This window comes from Ceratosolen solmsi, unplaced genomic scaffold (assembly GCF_000503995.2).
Source record: "Ceratosolen solmsi marchali unplaced genomic scaffold, CerSol_1.0 scaffold30, whole genome shotgun sequence".
NCBI classification, from domain to species: domain Eukaryota; kingdom Metazoa; phylum Arthropoda; class Insecta; order Hymenoptera; family Agaonidae; genus Ceratosolen; species Ceratosolen solmsi.
The window spans coordinates 3,678,754-3,699,075 of record NW_011948421.1 but is presented as its reverse complement, the minus strand read 5'-3'; the positions used below and the strand labels follow the sequence as shown (position 1 = coordinate 3,699,075).

General features: G+C 28.3%; 1 protein-coding gene across 1 annotated transcript in view; it reads right to left on the bottom strand.

Annotated features, from left to right (window-relative positions):
* sdk (sidekick cell adhesion molecule) overlaps nucleotides 1-20,322 on the bottom strand; it is a 65,007-nt gene that overhangs the window by 17,105 nt on the left and 27,580 nt on the right. Inside the window, 3 exon segments of the mRNA XM_011498507.1 lie at nucleotides 3-122; nucleotides 560-739; nucleotides 5,480-5,575. Coding sequence (XP_011496809.1) covers nucleotides 3-122; nucleotides 560-739; nucleotides 5,480-5,575 — 396 coding nt within the window.

The window sequence follows — 20,322 nt, the reverse complement described above, 5'->3', positions numbered from 1 at the left end:
GGAAGTCGACCAAATCACTTCCGGCGCCGGGTGACTCTCGATGTGTGGCATCTCCAAGACAACCGCATTGCCGGAAAACACCGTTATCATTCGCTCAGCTAGATCTTCGAAAACTCCCATATCTAAGCAATATTAAACAAGAGATTTGATTATTATTATTATTATTATTATTATTATTATTTATTTTTTTTTTTTTATTAGAAACAGTTGGCACGCATCGTTAAATTTGAGAACATAAATTGTTTATTGCAGTAGCAGCAAAGTCAACAATCATTGCTTTTTATATATATAAAAAAAAAAAAATAATAATAATAATAATAATAAGGGCGACATCTTTATTAGAAATTTTTATTTAGAATTTCTAAGTTAATGTTTTAATTCTCAACATGTTAGAAAATTTTAATGTTGAGAATGAAGATTTACCTGGTTTATAATTATTTAAAGTTTAAAACACATTAATCGTTTTAATACTGAAGCAATTAAACTAATTTGCCGTTCGTTGATTATCTTACTTATAATCTCTAAATGATATTCAATTTAATATCATCAATATACTCACATGCAACTGAAAACGATATTCTCTCGCTAAAAATCGAACCAACGTCATTTGTTGCGACACAGTAATAAACGCCGGAATCCTCCCTTCGTGTATTATGTATTCGATAAAAATATTCGGATGTGAGTTCAGTTGTAAGAGGTTGTCCATCTTTGAACCACCTATATTTTGGTTGTGGATTACCTGAATAAAACAAGAAATTTGTCAAATTTAACGATATCGATGATAATATGTGCAGAGTTATATATATATATATATATATATATATATATATATATATTGAATGTAGTATTACATACGAAAATTAAATAATATTTTTGTGAAAAATATGCCATTACTAAATAATGTTCACTCAATGCACAATGCGTAAAATCGCGGTTTATCAAAGTACATATATTCTCAATACGATCTCCCCGTTTGCTCACATTTCCTTTTCAAATAAAATATTTATGAGTAGATGAATAGCATTCGTTATTATGATCGCGCAATGATTCAGAAGAATTCATCAATTAAATCCCTTATCGCATTTAAAGCCAACACATTCTTAGATTTTTAAAACATGACTCCATTATAATTATTTTACGACTATTTTCCTTTCGATCTGTTTTTTCTTCCATAAATATTCGTGCGATATAAATCATGGATATTCATCAACACGCTTTATTATCATTTTTTTTTAACGAATACTAAACTTAGAACAACATGTAAAAACACGTGTGGCGCGCGTGTATATATTTGCTTAAAGTTCAATCACATTATGTTTATGCCTTTGATAAACAACAATTGTTTGACAAGGGGCATTTTAAGTCAAAAGTCAAAAAGTCAAAAAAAAAAAAAAAAAAAAAAAAAAAAAAAAAAAATCAAAGCCCCTACAAATCTGTAGTCTAATATTAATATTCTCGAGTATACGCAAGACCAAAAATAGCGACCAAAATTAGCAATTACTTGATGCAAATCCATTACTACCTAACATTAACTATTTCACATTTTTCTAGATGACCACTGTATTTTCATAGCTGATAAGTTCTTTTAAATTTCCTTATTATAATTAAATTACAATTTAATATAATGTCTTAATCTAGTAAACATAACTAAATATTACCATTTAATTTATGAATATTTTCTTATGCTAAACAATTTTATGAGTATATTAACAAACATAAAAATAAAAAAAAAAAATATTTTTTTATAAAATATTTCTATATAGCATTATTTAAATAAAACATTGCGACAACTACTTTCCAATTAATTGTGAAAAAACAATAGGTAAGACATAATTGCTATCACTACTATATTATATTTTTCTTATGCAATTAAGTCATTAAAAACTTTATTTAAGAATTATAAATACTATTAAGCATTGTAAGCTTTTGATATATTAAATACCATGAGATATTGAATGAAATCATTATAATCTCATTGATGAGTAAACGCTACCTAGAACTTAGCTCTACTCTTTCAGCAAAACGAGCTTAAATTCGTCGAGTAACAAGCGTCACTACAACAACTATCACTGCAACTATTATCGTAAATATATTATTATTTCCTTTAATGTAGCACAATTCTTCTTAGAAAATTATATTCTACGATAAAATAAAATTAATTTTCTTTTATTGTCGTAAATGTAAGAAATCCCAATTTTTAGATTCGAATTAAGAGCACATGTACAATATTTTACATATTATTCGAATAAAAAAAAAAAAAAAAAAAATCCCATCATTTTATAAGGTGTATTGTTTTAAAAGTAATTTTGCATTATTTTTCTGTATTTTATGTTAGATAAGGATTATAACCGATTCGTCAACTATTTGCATGCTTTTTTGAGCAATCAAATACATTATAAAATGGTTTAAATTATAAATATTTTGCAATAAATAAAATTTATTAAATTATTTTAAATTACTTATAAATTGCTAATATTTTTATTAGAGATTTATGTCAAATATATGAGCAATCACTTATGTATAAACTACAATAATACAATTTTTTTAACTTTTTGTATTCGTACTATAAGTAGAAATTAATTTTATTATTAACGAAAATACAAATTACAATATAAAATTATTTGTATTAGTATATTAAAAATATAAATCGTCAAAATATCAATATATATGATGAAGGATAACGATAATCGTTTATATTTCGTTTTTACATTGTAAAACAATTTATTTAACTTATTTATTTTGCAATAGTGTAAGAGCAAAAGTTTTTATTTAAAATTTTTTGAAAAATTTCAATTTTTATAGTCAAAGTGTTGATTGCAATACAAATAACCAATGACAACTGGAAATTTAATAATATTTATTATTATTATTATTGTTGTTGTTGTTGTTGTTGTTGTTGTTGTTGTTGTTGTTATTATTATTATTATTATTAATTACAAATTTACGTAAGAAAAAAAATTGTATTTTGGCTATCGGGTAGGATAAATTTAAATTTGGAATAAAAGAGATCGGTATTATTGTTAAAAAATGATGTTACATAATTTTTAAAGCCTTAGTAGACACAAGCGATTGTGAGAATTTAAAATATCGTACGGATAAATACTAAGAAGCGTTTCCGTTACTTAGTCCGAAATTACCAGTATACACATGTTGCCTTTCTCATAATTGTCTGGTTTTTATAGTAAATTCATTTTATTCCCTGGCTTATTATTTGTCGTATGTATACTATAATAATATGCTTATTTAATTAACGCGTTTTTTTTTTCTTTTTTTTTTTTTAAATTTCAATGGCTATATTTACTATCCAATGATTTTTAATTATACAATGAATTACAGAGCACTTGTGCTATAAGAGAATCTGTCCATTTTGAAGAAAGGTAATTAAGCAAAACTTTACGCGGGTGCCCAACAGGAACAATATGTACAATATTGTATTTGAAAATTTTAGTTAATGTCCGAACGCCGAAAATTACTCTTACCGAGTATGAAAACACAATAAGAAAATATAGAACGATATAGAAATTAAATGCTAATAAAATATACATTTCAATTTTTATCCGTCATTTAGAGGTAGTGAGTTAACGGCGAGAATATATTGCGCCAAGACAATAACAATAATGCTCGCTCTTTCCCGAAATAATATTTGCATTATTTATGCAAGGCAATTGATGGCCTTAGATTATGGTCATTCTCCTTAAAGTAATTGAAGAAAAAGAAATACTGAACCATATTCAAAAGTATTTCATCAAATTCGAACGAGTATTCCGGCAACAGCTCGTATATATAATCGTCGAAAGGAAATTAGCGAGGTAAATAATATTTGTCGGTCAGAAAATCCATTGGCGTAAGCCTCGCCATTTTATTAGCAAAACCAAAAAGAGGAAAGGGGAAGCGCGTGATCTAAAGGATTTTAAAGAAGTTTTACAGAAATGATTGGTGGAATACTTGAGAGGAGGTCGAGGTGCGACGATGGGGTCGCGAATCGGCCACGAGGTTCGAGGGTCCTTACAGACGTGGACGGAAGCAGCGACGCGCGAGCACGATTTAATGCTATTAACGGCACACCAAGGCAGTGTAAGGCCACGGTATTGCGTTACTGCTGCCACCCCAGCACCTTGGGGGCTTCCTCGTTTCCGTTTGTTCCCCCCTCCCCTCCCCCCCACTCATTCTAACACTCGCGTACGCGCACGCACACGCACGCACACGCACGCACGCACACACGCATCTGCTTAATAAAAGCTCGCTTCACTCGGTGCTCTTACGGCCATCATAATCTTCGTCTTGCTTTATTAAAATTTTTAAGGGCTAGGTTTAGTTGGCGGTTGTTCAACTTTTAAATAAAGACTCATATAAATTTTGCTGAAATAGACGATCGAATGTTTAATACTTTATTCGATATATTCTTTTCATTTAGGCAACCGAATTTCTTTCGTTCTATGCTTAGAATAAACATTATTTTGTGCTGCATTAATAAGGATATGAATTATTATTTTTTTGTCGACTGTTATCATCAAACTAATGCCTAATAGTTATTATAAAATAATTTAATATCTAATAGAAGTGTTAGCGTGATGTAATTAGACAATGCCACATTAGATTAAACGAGTAATGGCCATGGATTACTAAGTAAACATGTTAAGTTGCAATTCAAAACGTTGATTGAATTAATTATTCATTATGCATTAACAGGCACGTTATATATGGGTTATGCATTAATTCCTTATAAATTTACAACACAAGCACAATCAGTTTATTTATCATTAACGAGTAATTATCTCATATGATAAACAATTATTGTAATTTTCAATTACATTTGTATAAATCAAATAATTATTTATATTCATTCAATTCGTGATAAATTACTTTCCTTGAATGTTGGACAAAATTTTGCATTAAATACTTAAAATCATTAACAAAATACTATCAAATGTTGCAATCGCGACTTATTTATAAATGAAGGCATCATCTAAATTTCCGGATATGTTGCAGAAAAAGTCATTGAACAAAATGGTTCAGATATTTATTAATCAGACCAATCGAAGTTTTTATACGTTAAGCCGAGTAAAATTATTATGCACTTCTATCAATATGATAATAATAAATTATATATATTATATTATTAATACTATTAATATATAATGTCAATAATAATTGTTTATGACCGTTTAAAAATAATGAAAAATAAAAAATTATGATATGAATGTTATTTTCTACATCCTTTTTCGATAAAAAAAAAAAAAAAAAAACAATCTAATTCTTTTTTAGGCATCGTATATTAAAGTGAGATGAATTTCAAATACAATGATTATTTATAAGCGACTATTAGTGAATTAATCGATTCATCGATTTTTATTTTAAAGGATATTTTGGTTAGTTAATTATTCACACCAGTGCTTTCCCACACGTCAATATAAAGAAATAATTTAGCTAATTTTACTCTTAATAATATTTGATGTGAAATATGATTTTATAAACTTACCTCCGGCTTGGCATTGAAAAATTTTTGTTCGATTTTCACTAAGGATGCTGCCGCTGCTAGATGGTTGTGTACTAAATCTCGGTTCTTGTAAAGATTCTGTAAATGAAGATAAAAAGAACGAATTACTATTTATAAAAGTAAACGGAGCTTTTGTACGTATTTCATTGATTTCTTTCATCAAGAGTTAATTTTTTTTTTTTTTTTTTTTTCTAGATACTGTACAATATATGAAATTCAAGTAATTTTAAAAATTAAAAATTTAAAAAATACTGTTTTATATATAAAATTTAAGTAAGACAATTAAAAAGACAATTAAAAATAATGATTTTTTTTCCAACGCATTTTCAAAATTTTATTTACGGAGTATCTATCATCAATATATTAGAGAAATTGTACATATGCTTCTGCTGCTGTTGTTGCTGCTGCTGTTGCTACTCCTGCTATATAATAAAAGTATAACGCATGTTCTTGCATTTAAGATAAAGCATTATCTTAACAAGAGGGGAAAAAAATTAAAAAAAAATTCCCAGGCTAATCCCGATCAGACAAACTGATAAGTTCTCAGGTGCATTTTAACTGTTTTATGAAGTTCGTACCTTGGGCGGTTCTTGGTAGCACTTCTTGGAGTGACAGGACACGTATAAAAGGAAGGCGACAATTGATGGATTAGAAGACTTTTAAGTTGATGCTAGGATAAGGAGTCCAGATTTTTCTGTTAATTGTCACAGCCATTTGAGTGATAAGAAATTCGTCAATATCAAAGCGATATTGAAAACAATCTTTAATTATTATTTAAAACGGATATTATGTATTTAATTTAAAGAGAAATTAATTTTTTTTCGACTGACAAAGAAATTTGTACAGTATAATGCAGGTACATAAAATTGTTCGTCCTCTCCGACAAAGGCAGTTTCAGCAGTGTCTCGAGAGAAGGGGGGATGTGGAGCGATAATAAAAATTATCTGAAAAAATTGCAAGAATGTGACGCACCTCATTTGACACGCACGCCAATGCGGTAGCATAAATAAAATGGCTGGAATAGGTAAATCGGTCATGCGCTTCCGAGATACGGCAGACTCAAGATCCTGGGTGCTTACCCACGCCACGTATATATTGTGCGATGAACAAAGGAAAGGGTTCCTTTCTTGAAGGGCATCAAAGCGTGGCTGGAGCCGCCCGTGCGAACGCCAAGACTCGTTCCGGGACTTGAGATACCTTACTCCTCTCTCTCCCCTCATCGGGCCCTCTTTAAGGTATTTGTGAAAAAATAACTTTCTCAAGAATCGTTTCGAGTCTCAGTCATGCGTTATTACAGTAAAAGATCGTTTATATGTCCTTCGTTTAGATCCTTTAACATCCAAGGTAGATTATTATAAATTCTGCATCTATTATTAATACTTGTACTGACTCAGGAAAACTTTAAATAAATGATTTTCTATAAGCATATCTTTTCGAACATTCCTCTTTTCTTCTTGGCATTTTTTCAATGTGATTTTTTTTTTATTTCGCGTTGATAAAATGCTTACATTGCAATGTATTCTTAATTTCTCTAGGCCGATAACACTAGTCACTCTTATTATATTCATATAGTAAAGCAATTGTTTCTTAAATGCTAAATTAATACACTAAATTATCTTTTTTATTCATACTTCCATCTAATAAATAAGCCATTGTCTTAAGCACGATCATTTAGTCTCTTATCATTTACAAATTCATTTAAATTGCATTCGCATTCACTTTTATGATAATCAACATTCGACTGCACTTAACTATAAATTCCATATTCTAAACACTTTTATTTATTACTCTTAAGGCAAGTAGACTTTAAGCAGTGCCCGATAATTTTTAATTTCAAGATAGACACATGTATGTATAGATAAAATCAAATTTCCTTATATAACACTCAATGCTGGCTCAATGATTGTTATTTAACTGCATCAAAGGGTAAATTAATGACGAAGTAATACAATACTTTCATAAACAATAACATAATTCATTATTTTACTTTGAAAATACAGTTACTGCGTTCCCAATCAATATTATTACAACATATAGCCCTACAATCTTACTAAAAAGTTTGCATAATTTTAAAATTGTTACATTAGAGGCCAAGATTTGATACACTGAGTATAATATACTATGGAATTAAATTAAAAAGAGACTTAAAGTATACTTAATTTAAAGTAAAAATCACTTTAAAAATATGCTATAGCAATTTTATCTTGGCGACCAAGTCAAACTCACTCTTTTGCTTTTAGCTCGTCGGTATGGCATACGAGGCATCCATCCGGTTGATGCCGCGCACGCACGCATTCTTTTCGTCTTTATCCTCGTAGATCACTCTATCCCCCTTTCACGACTCCTACCACCTTATCTCCTTTCTTTAATAGTTACTTACTAGTATACGGATAGGATACGGATTGCATCATGTGAACACGTTCCATCGATGATCCAAGTCTACTTCTTTACACTATGTGCATTTATACGTATGTAAAGACTATTTCATGAAGGTTTTGTAAAAAACACAAAGTTTCCTGAGGTTCCCCATTTCCTTGAAAAGTACTTATCGCGTGTACATATCTGTCTACTTTTATGGAACTACGTTTATTAAAGCGCCATATGACGGGTGATAAATAGATAGATAGATAGATAGATAGATAGATAGATAGATAGCTAGATAATTAGAGAGAGAGAGAGAGAGAGAGAGAGAGAGAGAGAAATGTCGCAAAATCGGTGCTACTTCGGTTATTAGAAATCATTATTAGTTGATTCAATTAACGCATAAATACATTAATTCTATTTGATGGAAGCTTATGTATTACTGACATAAAACTATTCGAATATCTTCCCACATTTCATTCAGATCGCTTCAGCTATTGAAACTGTTACATTAGTTTGACGAAACATAGTATTTATCTTATCTATATGAGTTATCAGAATTAATAAGAGTTAATAAAATTGAGTTCATCATTTTCAAAAAAATATTTAAATATTTAAATATCAATTATTCAAATGCATAACGATTAAATCAACGAAGCTAAGATTATATTGTTTCAGAATACTAAACAGAAACGAGTTCAATGAAGAACACCCAAGTATGTTATTTGATAACACACATGTAATGAAAAAGGAAAAAAACTTGAAACTTATAATCGAATTCATAAATTATATAGGCGAATAGAATTGCAGTGGATTGCACTGAGTGCATCTTGTTTAGCAGATTCAAGACATAAAATTCATTCAAAATATCTTTAGAAAGAATCTACCGTTACACGCTCGTTTTTCTACCAATGTCTTTGTTTAACTTTATTCTCAGATTTTCTTCACACGGATTTATAGTACAAGTCTACGAATGAATGTTAATTAATTGTGCATGCAGCCTAATCTATTTTAATGCTCTTCTACTTCATACCTTCCTTGCAAATACAAAACTGACAATGTAAAAATTCTTTATATGTAAATGTTGAACTGCAGATGAAATTTCTATTGTTTTACGTTGTTCTTCTTATTACCACTAATAAAAAAGTGATCTTGTTATAAACATAATATAAATTTGTATATTTATTTAAAATATTTTAATGTATTATTTTAGTTTCTTAAATAACAGTGTTATTATTTATATATTGAAGACACTGAATTTATATTTGGTTGAACATAATTGTAATAAAAATATTGCGAGCACACTGCAGTAAAATATTAGAATTAGGAAAACTTATTATGATAATAGATCCATTTCAGTTTTTCTTATTAATTGTTTTTCTTAAACTACTTTTTCATGTTCAACATGAACAAATAATAAAACAAAAGTAAATAAATATTTGCAATTAATTTAAGAGAAAAATGATATTTTATATAACACATTTTTAAAATTGTTTATTCATCATAAAGATTTTTAACTCAATTAGCTGCATTCGTTTTATCAATTACAAATAAACAATTGATTGGTAAGATTTCTAATTAAAACATTAGTATAGATTTTAAAAAACAATGTTTAAATATATTGTATAAAAAATAATAGTATATCGAATGGATTTTAGAAATAAGAAAATAAAATAATTTTTTAACCATATAAATATTAAGAAATCGTTTGTCCGAGTATAAAATTGAATTTTTATATATAAAATTTAGTCTCTTTTACAAAATTAGTTTTGATAAAATGAAGATACTTATGCAACTGCGTGATTCATACATCCGGAATCGAGACAACGTCATCGCCTCCTTACATTCTTCAAATACAAATACCTTTGCTTAAAAAACAATTCACAACTATTGAATAATGCGTATAAATAAAAAGTTTTAAAACTTTTGATTTAACAGTTATAAAAATATAAAACAAAATTATTTTTCACAATTGAATTAAACTTTTATTTAATATATCAAAAACTTCAAGAATAAATTAAAAAATATATTTGTCGACAAATGTTAAATGTATCTTTCTATAATGAATTAAATATTTATTTAATATTATTATTAATATTATTTTGTTATATTTAATATTATTTTGTTGTGATAAATAAAAAAAAAATAAAAAAAAATAAAAAAAAAATAGAATATCATTTGCCGCAAAATAACGAATTTAAATGAGATAAACTTAAAACATTAAAGCTGCTATGAAAACTAATAAAAATACAAATTAAAGTACTCAATAATTAAAGTATTTTAACATTTGGCGAAGAAAAATTTCAATTCTTACATAGAATTATTTAAGCTACTTTGCTCCAAAAGTGAAGTTAATTATCGAATTTAATTACCAGATACTGAAATTATGTAATATATATTTCGTTATCGATAAACACTATGATATTGACAAGTAATATACAAAGATAAGCTAACTAGTAATTTATAATCATCAATTCTATATAAATTCTACCTTGAGACAAGAAGTTTATAATTTATAATTACATCTCCCAAATGCTTGTGTCAATGGTATTTAAATAATTTTAATAATGATAATAATTTAAAGGATTGCCGGATATATTTAATTTTTAATTTTACATCTAAGGAGATAAAATAATGACTTGAGTAGATTAAAAGAAAATATACCTACTCGACGTAATGAAAATATCTATGCTCATAGTGGAGAACACGCGTTCGCAACAACGTTTCATTTCAATTATGAAAAACAAGTTGTTCGTATAAACTAGAATGTTATTTATTACTGTAAAATTATATTATTTTATAAATAATATCAAATTTCTTTCATAAAAAATTTAATTATAACTAAAATAATTATTTATCGGCAATGTCAAAACTAATATAATCACTATATGTATTGCTAGATAATTGTCATCCGTATACTTGGAATTTATTGGTTCTTTCAAAACAAGTTTGAATTAAAACTATAAATAATGAAACGAATGAAAAATGATATTGGTATCCTAGCCAATGACAGGCACTCGTGGCAATAGAATGAATGATAGCAGTTGGATACACTAGGCACGATGACCTTCGATCTCAGAGAAGATAGAACATGATTAAAAAACGTAAAAGTGACTTTCTTGTCTTTGAAAAGTTAGTTTAGAATATAAATTATGTGGTTTCTTCTGCGAAAGCTTCGCAACAGTAAATATAAAAATCTCATGCTACGTTCTTAGATTGGTGTTAAAAAATTGTTTACTATAAATTGTTATGCATTCAAATTCGGATATATATATATATATATATATATATATACATAATTGTTTGCAATAAATTACAGTAAATAAAAATTAAAAAGAAAAAAAAAAGAATTACAACTAAATGTATGAAGTGAATAAAAGGATTTTAATATCCATTTATTTCCATGTAATTTTTAAAAGATTTGAATATCATTATCATATTATCATTAATTCAAACTATAAATTTATATTTGAATAAGCTCATCAATTAAAAATATAGTTTTTCAAGATTATTGATATTGATAACAAAATTATAATGTAATGTAAAGAGATTTTCTTCAAACGCAATTCTTGAAAGTGGAAGAATTAATTTAAAGAGAAATCTAAATAAAATTGAAATCCCAATGTGAATAAATTTGTATATGCAGATATTTAACACCTAATTAAGCAAGTGCAAGATGTTAAGCTAAACAATATGATAATTTTTTAATAAGACTTCTCATCGTTTTATTATTGTTGATTTCATTAATAATATTGACTCATATGTTGTATAAAAAAATTAATTTAACGAGGTTTTATAATCGAAGGTAATTATAATAAACTATATGTTATAACATTATTAATATGTTACAACTGAATAATTATATTACATACGTATAATGTGAGTTGCAATCATAAATTTAATGTAGTTTAGAATTTAATATCTACGACAATGGCATAAAGTTTATTTCGAAATTATTAAAAGAAATAGGAATTATTATAAAATTTTAAATTATTTTTTATATTTATAAAGTAATATATCCAAAAGAATAATTGCGTCTGTGACATTTAGTTTTTAAAATAAAAGTTTTAATATATAATGTGTATAATAGTGACAATTTTATTTTAGAGTTAAAGTGGGAACACAAGCAATTAATCAACGCGTTAGACAAAATATATTAACGTATATAATAATGGCAAACTATAATGGAAAGCACTATTGAATTATCCTTCACTTTTGTTAATTCTCTTAATAGTTGACTTTCATCGATATTTCAATTAATTAAATGTTCACTGCATCAGAGTGCTTTGAAATTTTATCGGAGTTAAATAAGCAACGCTTATGGTATTATAAAGTGTTCGCTAGGCATAAAAAATATATTGCACCTAACGATACTTAAATTCATAATTCATGTCGTGTTTGAGTATGTGTTAAATTTTATGCTTGTGAATTACAATTGTGTGAACTTTTGATTGTATTTGGACTGTCATAACGATGAATATCTTCTATCTATCGATCCGTTTAAATTTTATTTCACTCCCACAATTTAAAAGGTAAAATATCTTATATTTTATGAATATGTATAGTTAAGTAATTTAACGTATATTAAAAGAAAAATTAATTATTTTGTCAATATATGTTCATATGTAATGAGCAACACAATCTTTATTCAACACATTATAATATAAAAACGGGAGCGTTGAAAGTCGTTATTCCTAATATTATAAAAAAAAATTGCATTATCAGCGTTATAAATGTACGCTTTTTTGCAACAAAAGAGAAGTATAGGATTATGTCGTGGTTCATTGGAAACTAAAATAATAGGAAGGATAGTTGCCGTATCCGGCGTATTTATTGTGTTACAATTCCATGAGTACGCATTAAATTTCATTACTGAGTTTCCGTAATGAGACGAAAAATGCGGCACGTGCGAAATGAGATGCTTGAAAAGGATACTAAGGTTACAATGTTCATATAATATATAAAAATCAAGACTACATTGTATAATTACAATGCATCATCGCACGGTTATTCACATGTGATTTCTTTTACATAGTTCAGACTAATCACCGTGAAATATAACGCAAGCTTACCCATATATTTTATTAAATTGATATATATATATATATATATATATATATATATCATAAATAATTTTTTCAGCTATACACCTCACGATATATCGATTATTTGTATATAAATGTTATTAGCGTATTTTACTATCCGTCTAATGTTATTTATATTTAAAATAATTCATATATTTTAGAATAAAAAATGAAAATATATACAAATTACTCAAAATTTTTAAGTTCATAAATTAAAAAAATGTTGTAATAACAAAATCGTATGAAGGTGATTAATAATAATGAAAGAAAAGAGAAAAAAAAAAGTTAACCTAAATAACTATTATGCATTAGATGATACGTGACGGTCATATTACCTACAGCAGTGATAAATCGTCAGAATTTTTTTTATAAATTTTATACCACCTTCAATTGCAGTCACTTAACAGATAATTTACTTTAATCAGGTCACCATTTCTTATTTGCAAAAATGTATAACGTCATAAAATTTATGAAAGTTATGAGGCCGATTCTCTAAATTTTACTATATTTATCATTGCACATCTTGGCATCAACCAAGTTAAAAGTACGTCAGAACAATTTTTCAAATATTACAGTCATTTAAATCAGTTGATAATTTGAATTGATAATCCTTTGAAATTTGTCGATAGTGGTGAATGATCTTTAATTAGAGAAATATCAATATCATTTTATTTAAATCTCGCTATGAAATCGAGCACATCGGTTACCCTACACATTTCATTAGTTGAATAAGTAAATAGAAGCTTTTCTTATAATGGAATAACGATGAGAAACACCAGTCTTAAATGTATGAGAACGATAAATAGACAATAAAGAAACAATTAATTAAATTAATTATGCGCTTACATAAAAGCCAATTCTTCATTAAATTACTGAAATATTGTTGAACTTTAATTTCATTGTATTCGGTTATCTAATGTGCACGCGAAAAAAAAAAAAAAAAATTAGCTTGCTCTAAATATTGACAGTCTTATATTTGAAGCTAGTTAACTAAGTAATAACAATTCTCGTCAGAGATTTCATAGAATCTAATGATTCGTTAATAATAGTAAAATGCATAATTTTAGATAAGATTTACAAGATAATTTGTATAATGATGTTCCTATAACAAGCATATCTCATCTCATTTCAACTCATTCATAAAACAAATAGAACTTCCAATTGCAGAAGAATGTGGAAAATACGAAAGGGAAGAAGTCCTAGAGAATGAGTTGGGTAAATTATTTGTCCATCAAAGCAGGCGAGAAATCCACGCAGACTAAAAATTTCCCACATAGAAGATAAATCAACACATAAAGAGCCCTTATACCCTTGGTGAAACCAATGCAATTCGTACAAACTGCCTGTAAAAGAACCGTTGGTTCCGAGCACTCAAGGAATTATCGATAAGGCACAACGAGAGGCTGTTTCGCCAGGAGCCGTCGAAATTTCCGAGCCCAGTATCCCTTCTGGCAGTGCTCCATTCAAAAGGGGCCGCGATAATAAATGACGAATATGTGGGTCGCGCGGTTTCCTCCGTTCGGTCCATTCACTGCGACTCTTTGGCGGAACGTACGATAGAAAAAGAACGACTTCACAATACCGATAATGCACAGGATGTTGCATTTCATGAGAGTTTTGTTCATTGTTAAGATTAATTCTAATCGCATCGATTTATGCTTTATAAACACAAGGCAAAAGCTTTGAAACTGTAACTTTCTTTTATAACATTATAGTTGAATAATAAAATTCTTATTAATTCGCATTTTGCAAAATTCTTGATGATTACGAAAGAAATGAGAATAATACATTGATTTTTTGTTGTTGTTTGAGTTTGGCAATTAGAATTACAATGCACGTAAATAAGCACAGTGGCGATATTAATACAAATAATGCAAATGTATGGCTTATCAATAAAATTGCCGTTATTTTGACCTCAAGAAATCATTGAATTTTTATTGGCTTTTTTTATTGGAGCGCATGCGAACACTCGACACGCAAACAATAATTTTCTGTGTATATTAAAGTAAAGTTTTGTTATTATCGTCCGTAATAGTATTATTAGTATTAGCCTCATCAAACTATTTATGTAAATCAACTATTAGATTTTTTGTAAAAATGTAACGTTCAGAAATATTTGATTACATAAATGCCCGTGGGCGCACAAATACACATGCACCCATTATTTGCTAATAAACAACGAGAAATATTAAGAGATTTTGAAAAATTAAGAGCTTTTAAGAATTCTGGTATAAAGTTATAATATACAATTCTAGTATTTTTTCAACAATGGTCTTTTCTATATTTCAAAAGTATATATATTTACTAAAGGATATTCTATTTATTTAAACAGGAGATTAAGAAAATAAATATTTATGTAAATATTTGATAGTTATTGAGCTCGAATACATGTCAAATTTATAATATTACTGTAATTTCCTATATGTTTTGTATAAAAGAGAAGCAGTTGCAGAGAGGAAGAAAAAGAAAACAGAAAAGAGAGGAGAAATCTGAGAAGCCAAAGTTAGTAAAAATAAAATAGAAAAATTGTGATGAATTCGTGCAATGTCGTTGTAGTAGCCTGCAGTTTCCCCTTATTCGAGTTAATCTTCTGCTTCTGCAATTCAGAATGGGCGAGGGGAGGGATTTACAACCGTCGTTGAAAAAGGGAAGGGGAACGAAACACACAAGAGAATCTGGTTTCTCCTCGCCATAACCAAACCATCCGTCGATTGTAAAATATATGTGTCATACGTGTTATGCACACACGCGCGCGCGTGCGTAAAGAGCAAGCAAGAACAAATACTGGACTGATTGGCTGTATAACCATTGGATTCTTCGTCATCTTCAACTTCCTGGAACAGTTACGCCTTTGGGAATGCGAATTTTTAAATGTCGTATCCATAATACATAAATGTTTTCTTTCCTTCATTGTCTACATATGCAAATTTTATATATAACAATGTAGTAGTTCACTTGGCCCTGAAAAGATCGTCTCGAAATATAAAAAATTCTGATTCTTTTAAATATATATTTTCCTTATTAACTTAACTCCTTTCATAATTCATTTATATGTTAGTTTTAAAAATTGTTCAGCTTCGTCATAAGATATAAAATATTTATTATAAATTGTTTATAAAATTACAAAGGCCAATTATACGTAAACGTAATTCTTATTAAACTGTTTGCTATAATAATTATAACATATTTTACAAAAAAATGAGCGGTTAAAAAGTAAAATATGGATACTAGCGTATTTTATGTTAAAATCGATTCCTTATAAGTGCTCTAGCATTAATTGGATATTTATAATGGCAGTAAGTGGTAATAAAGCTTGAAAGTTCAGTGTCTTTATTTCTATAGATTGTCTCCCAATTAGTAAAGTTCGCTTATAAATGCATCAATTGCCCTATTGAATGAGTTGCAGCCATACACATTCGACAATCGATATCGTATGGCTAATCGACGACAATGAAAGTAAATTTGAAGGATGTGTTTACAAAAACGATGACGATAAATTCACTCGGACTATTCGGAGAATCTTACTTTCCCATAACGTGTAAGCATCGTCGTACAAACTGGGCTTACGATACGTTTACGCCACGACTGCATGAAATACCAACATTCCGAATGAAAGCCACAAAAGTCAAGAACACCACCACCTCGTCGGTTTATTACGTAGTCTTCGTCATCAGCAACTATGCTCCGTAAAATAATTTGTTGCAAATAATGTGATGAGCGAAATGAATATTGAAAAACAAGGATTAAGAATTATTGGCAGAGTTATGAATAGTTCGAAAAATTCAGCAGATAGAAAATTTAATAAAATTAAGCAAACGCAGCGTTTGCCTTAGAGGTAAGGCTATCCTATCCACCTACGGAGGTGGCCATGTCGAACTAAAATACTCTGTCCTTATACATCACTCTAATTCCATTATGTGTAAGTATATTTGTCATTGTAATTAATGAGAAGACTATTGGAAGTAGAGAGAAATTACTTTCAATTGCAATATGTTTAAAAATTAAGGGGGGGGGGGGAGGAACCTGCCATTAGACAACGTGGAGAATCGATTACCAAAAATACATTACAAACTGTACTAGAATTTTGTCTTAAATCAACAGAGATTATTAAATGATAACGTCACCTTCTTATATCATAGTGCGTGATCCTATACTCGATGTAATTACAAAGCTTAAAGCTGAGCAAACAATGGCGTAGGCGAATCATAAACTAACCTTCTTGGCAAGAGCTCAGCACCCAGAGAATCGAAAACGTTTAAGTGCGCAATTTCATGCCCTGTACAAGCGCATCGCTTCCGCAAGGCGCAATGCGCAAAGTTTTGCAGTACTCTCACTCGAGCAAGACGGATAAAAGCGTCGCGACGCCAAGGGTCCCCTCACCTCAAGTACATTGTTGTCGAGACGGGCACGTAGATTTACCCCGAATAAGTCCTTCCATCTTATTTCAATAAGACATTCGTGCCAATAATCGATTCCCTTTTACAAATGTCGATTATCCAGACGAAGACTCTTGAGAATGTGACATCTCAATTATGCAATATGCGATTAGCTGGAGATTTATTTTGAAATCCATTCGCTGTTCGGCGATAAAATAAGAGTAAAAATTTTTCTTCGCGCGTGTACGAATTAAAAAGCTGTATCTCAGAATATATCATACATACTCCAAAAGATAGTTTTAATGGCCAGCAGGTATCTTCTTTTTTTATCTCGACTACCCGAGATGGAAAATATTTTGAAACGTTTTGAGTTTTGAACGAGTGTTATTTTGTTGTACGCTAAGCCCCAGGCAGCACTCTAGATTAGATTAGTGTGTTATGCATCTTTTTACAAACTGATAACCTTATACGATTAAATTACATGCTGAGTAAAAATGTTTAACCGTATTTTATATAAAAAGAAGATGAAAATATTTATTACAGTTTTACAAAATGTAATCTAATATTTATTGATATTAACTTTCAATTCTTCTTTAAGAATTACATTAGTATTTTAAATATATAAAAATGTAATATGCATTTTCAACATATTCGAAACAATAAGGTGGATATGTGCATTCGTGCATACACGCGTATGCTGTCTCTTAAAAATTTATGTACAAAGTATCAATTTTACCGGAACATCATCATTTCGTTTTATACAGAAATATTGATTTTTTTTTTTGAAAATTAGAAAAGTTAGTTTTATTACATAGATAATGTAATAAGCACAGCTGATCAAATTCCGTATACGACTTTTATTTTGTTTTCTAATATACGTACGAAATATGCGGGTATTTTAGAGTAAATTATGTACACTCATTATATTGCCTCATGTACAAACAAAATTATGAATAATGGAGTAATGCATGAGTAATTTAAGTATATTGACACTACAATTTGAAATAACATGTTCTTAAATTGTTTTATTTTTTTAACAAGTTTATTGTTTATTGAAAACAATCATAGTAAAATAAAACTTAAAATAAAATGTTTAAATGTCAATTTAATGTATATAAGAGATTCATAATATTATAGTATACGCTTAAAGTGTTAATTAATTTCATTATAATAATTAATCTGTATTATAAGTATACGCGATGTATATGTAGAGATTCGAAACTTTCAAACATCTGCAATTATATAAGAAATGTATTTACAGACTTTATTATGCCAGCTTACATTAAAATCTCTTTTGTTTCAGTAAATAGCAAAATTGGTAAAAAAAAAAAAAAAGAAAAATTGTAAAAAAAAAAAAAAAAAAAAAAAAAAATGTTGATGGCAAATAAAAACAACTCTTTTTTTTCACTTGGAATCGATATCTCAATGCGGATCAACTTTTAATCGACAAATCCGTTTTACGCGCATTATTGAGCTTCATCCTCGCTCTGTTTAGAAAGCGGGAAACCCATCAGTACTGTGCATTAAGTCTCTTATAGTTTTCAGCCTTTACATTTCATCTATCATATTTCGTACGTAGATATGCATATACGAGATATAGTGTGGTTAATCGAAAAAAAAAAAAAAAAAAAAAAAAATATGTAGATTGTCGTAGATGTCGTCCCTGTCTTCTGGAAGAAAGTAAAAGTGTACATATGTATACAAACTTGCTGGCGGAAGTGTCAATGCATACGATAGAAAGCGTCGGAAAATATTCTCAAGATCCCGGATAACTGTTCGTCTTGTTTAGATTTTTAATGACTAAGTGTATGCTACGATTGTATAAGTGTTTTATTCTTATTTTTCACATATTTTCTTTCAACTATTGTTGCTCTCATACTCAAATTGTCTAAAGCATAATTATTATAAATTTATTATAAATTACTATTTTTTTTTCCAACGTGTTACTTAAAAATTGACCACTTATTATATTATTTTTCACGGAATCATTACTTTTTCCACTATGTTGTCCACTATGCAATTGTCATTTTAACCATTATTACTTTAGTATTTTCAGCAATTCTCATTACTTCATTATCCTCCTTATGAAATTCACCAAACGTACATATTGTATTATTTGGATTATTAAGAAAATCATTTTTAACAACATATTGAAATGTTAAATTTATTGATCGTTTTGCCAATCATTGTCATATGTGGAAACCGATTTTAATCAAAATCGCTTTTTTACTACGGTGATAACTACTAAAGTAAATATTTTTGAAAATTTTTTAAAAAAAATATGTAATTTTCAGTTTTATCTACTTAATAAAATGATACTTATAAAATACTTATAAAGTACAAATTATATTATCAAGCGATAAAATTTTCCTTGCCTAAATAAAACAATAATGTAATCGATCATTTATCATTGTTAAACAGAGAAATCTACAGAAATCTTGAACCGTGCCGCCATAAAAATAAAAAATTTAAAGTTACAACTATAAATTGAAAAAAAAATCTGTGTTCCTCGGCAATTTTTATAAGTAATTTTATTCAATGTAATATTGATATTCGATATAAATGTAATATTCATAAGTTTTCTACAGATATAATGGCAAGGAATTTCCTTGAAAAAAAAAAAATAACGTTGCTCAATTTTTATAGGGTAATTTATTTAACTATTAAAAACAAAAAAACTGTTAAAACTATTTAGTTAGTTAAGTAAAGAAACTATTGAAATTGAGAAATAACGTTAAACTATGATTAATTGAATAGAACTAAAGCTAAAAGAATAAAACTAAAGCTAAAAAAATAAAACTAGTCTTCGTGGGGGGATATTTGTAAGACTATTACTTAATTAATTTGCTGACTCATAATAAATTGTGCACCAGGCGGACTATTGATTTCACTCCAGATCTATAAAAACCTAATGTCTGGGTATCGTTCTTACTCTCATATCGAAACATGCGATTGGAAATGGATGTGCTTGGGGGGTGGGGTTGCGTGGGGTTACGTGGGGGGG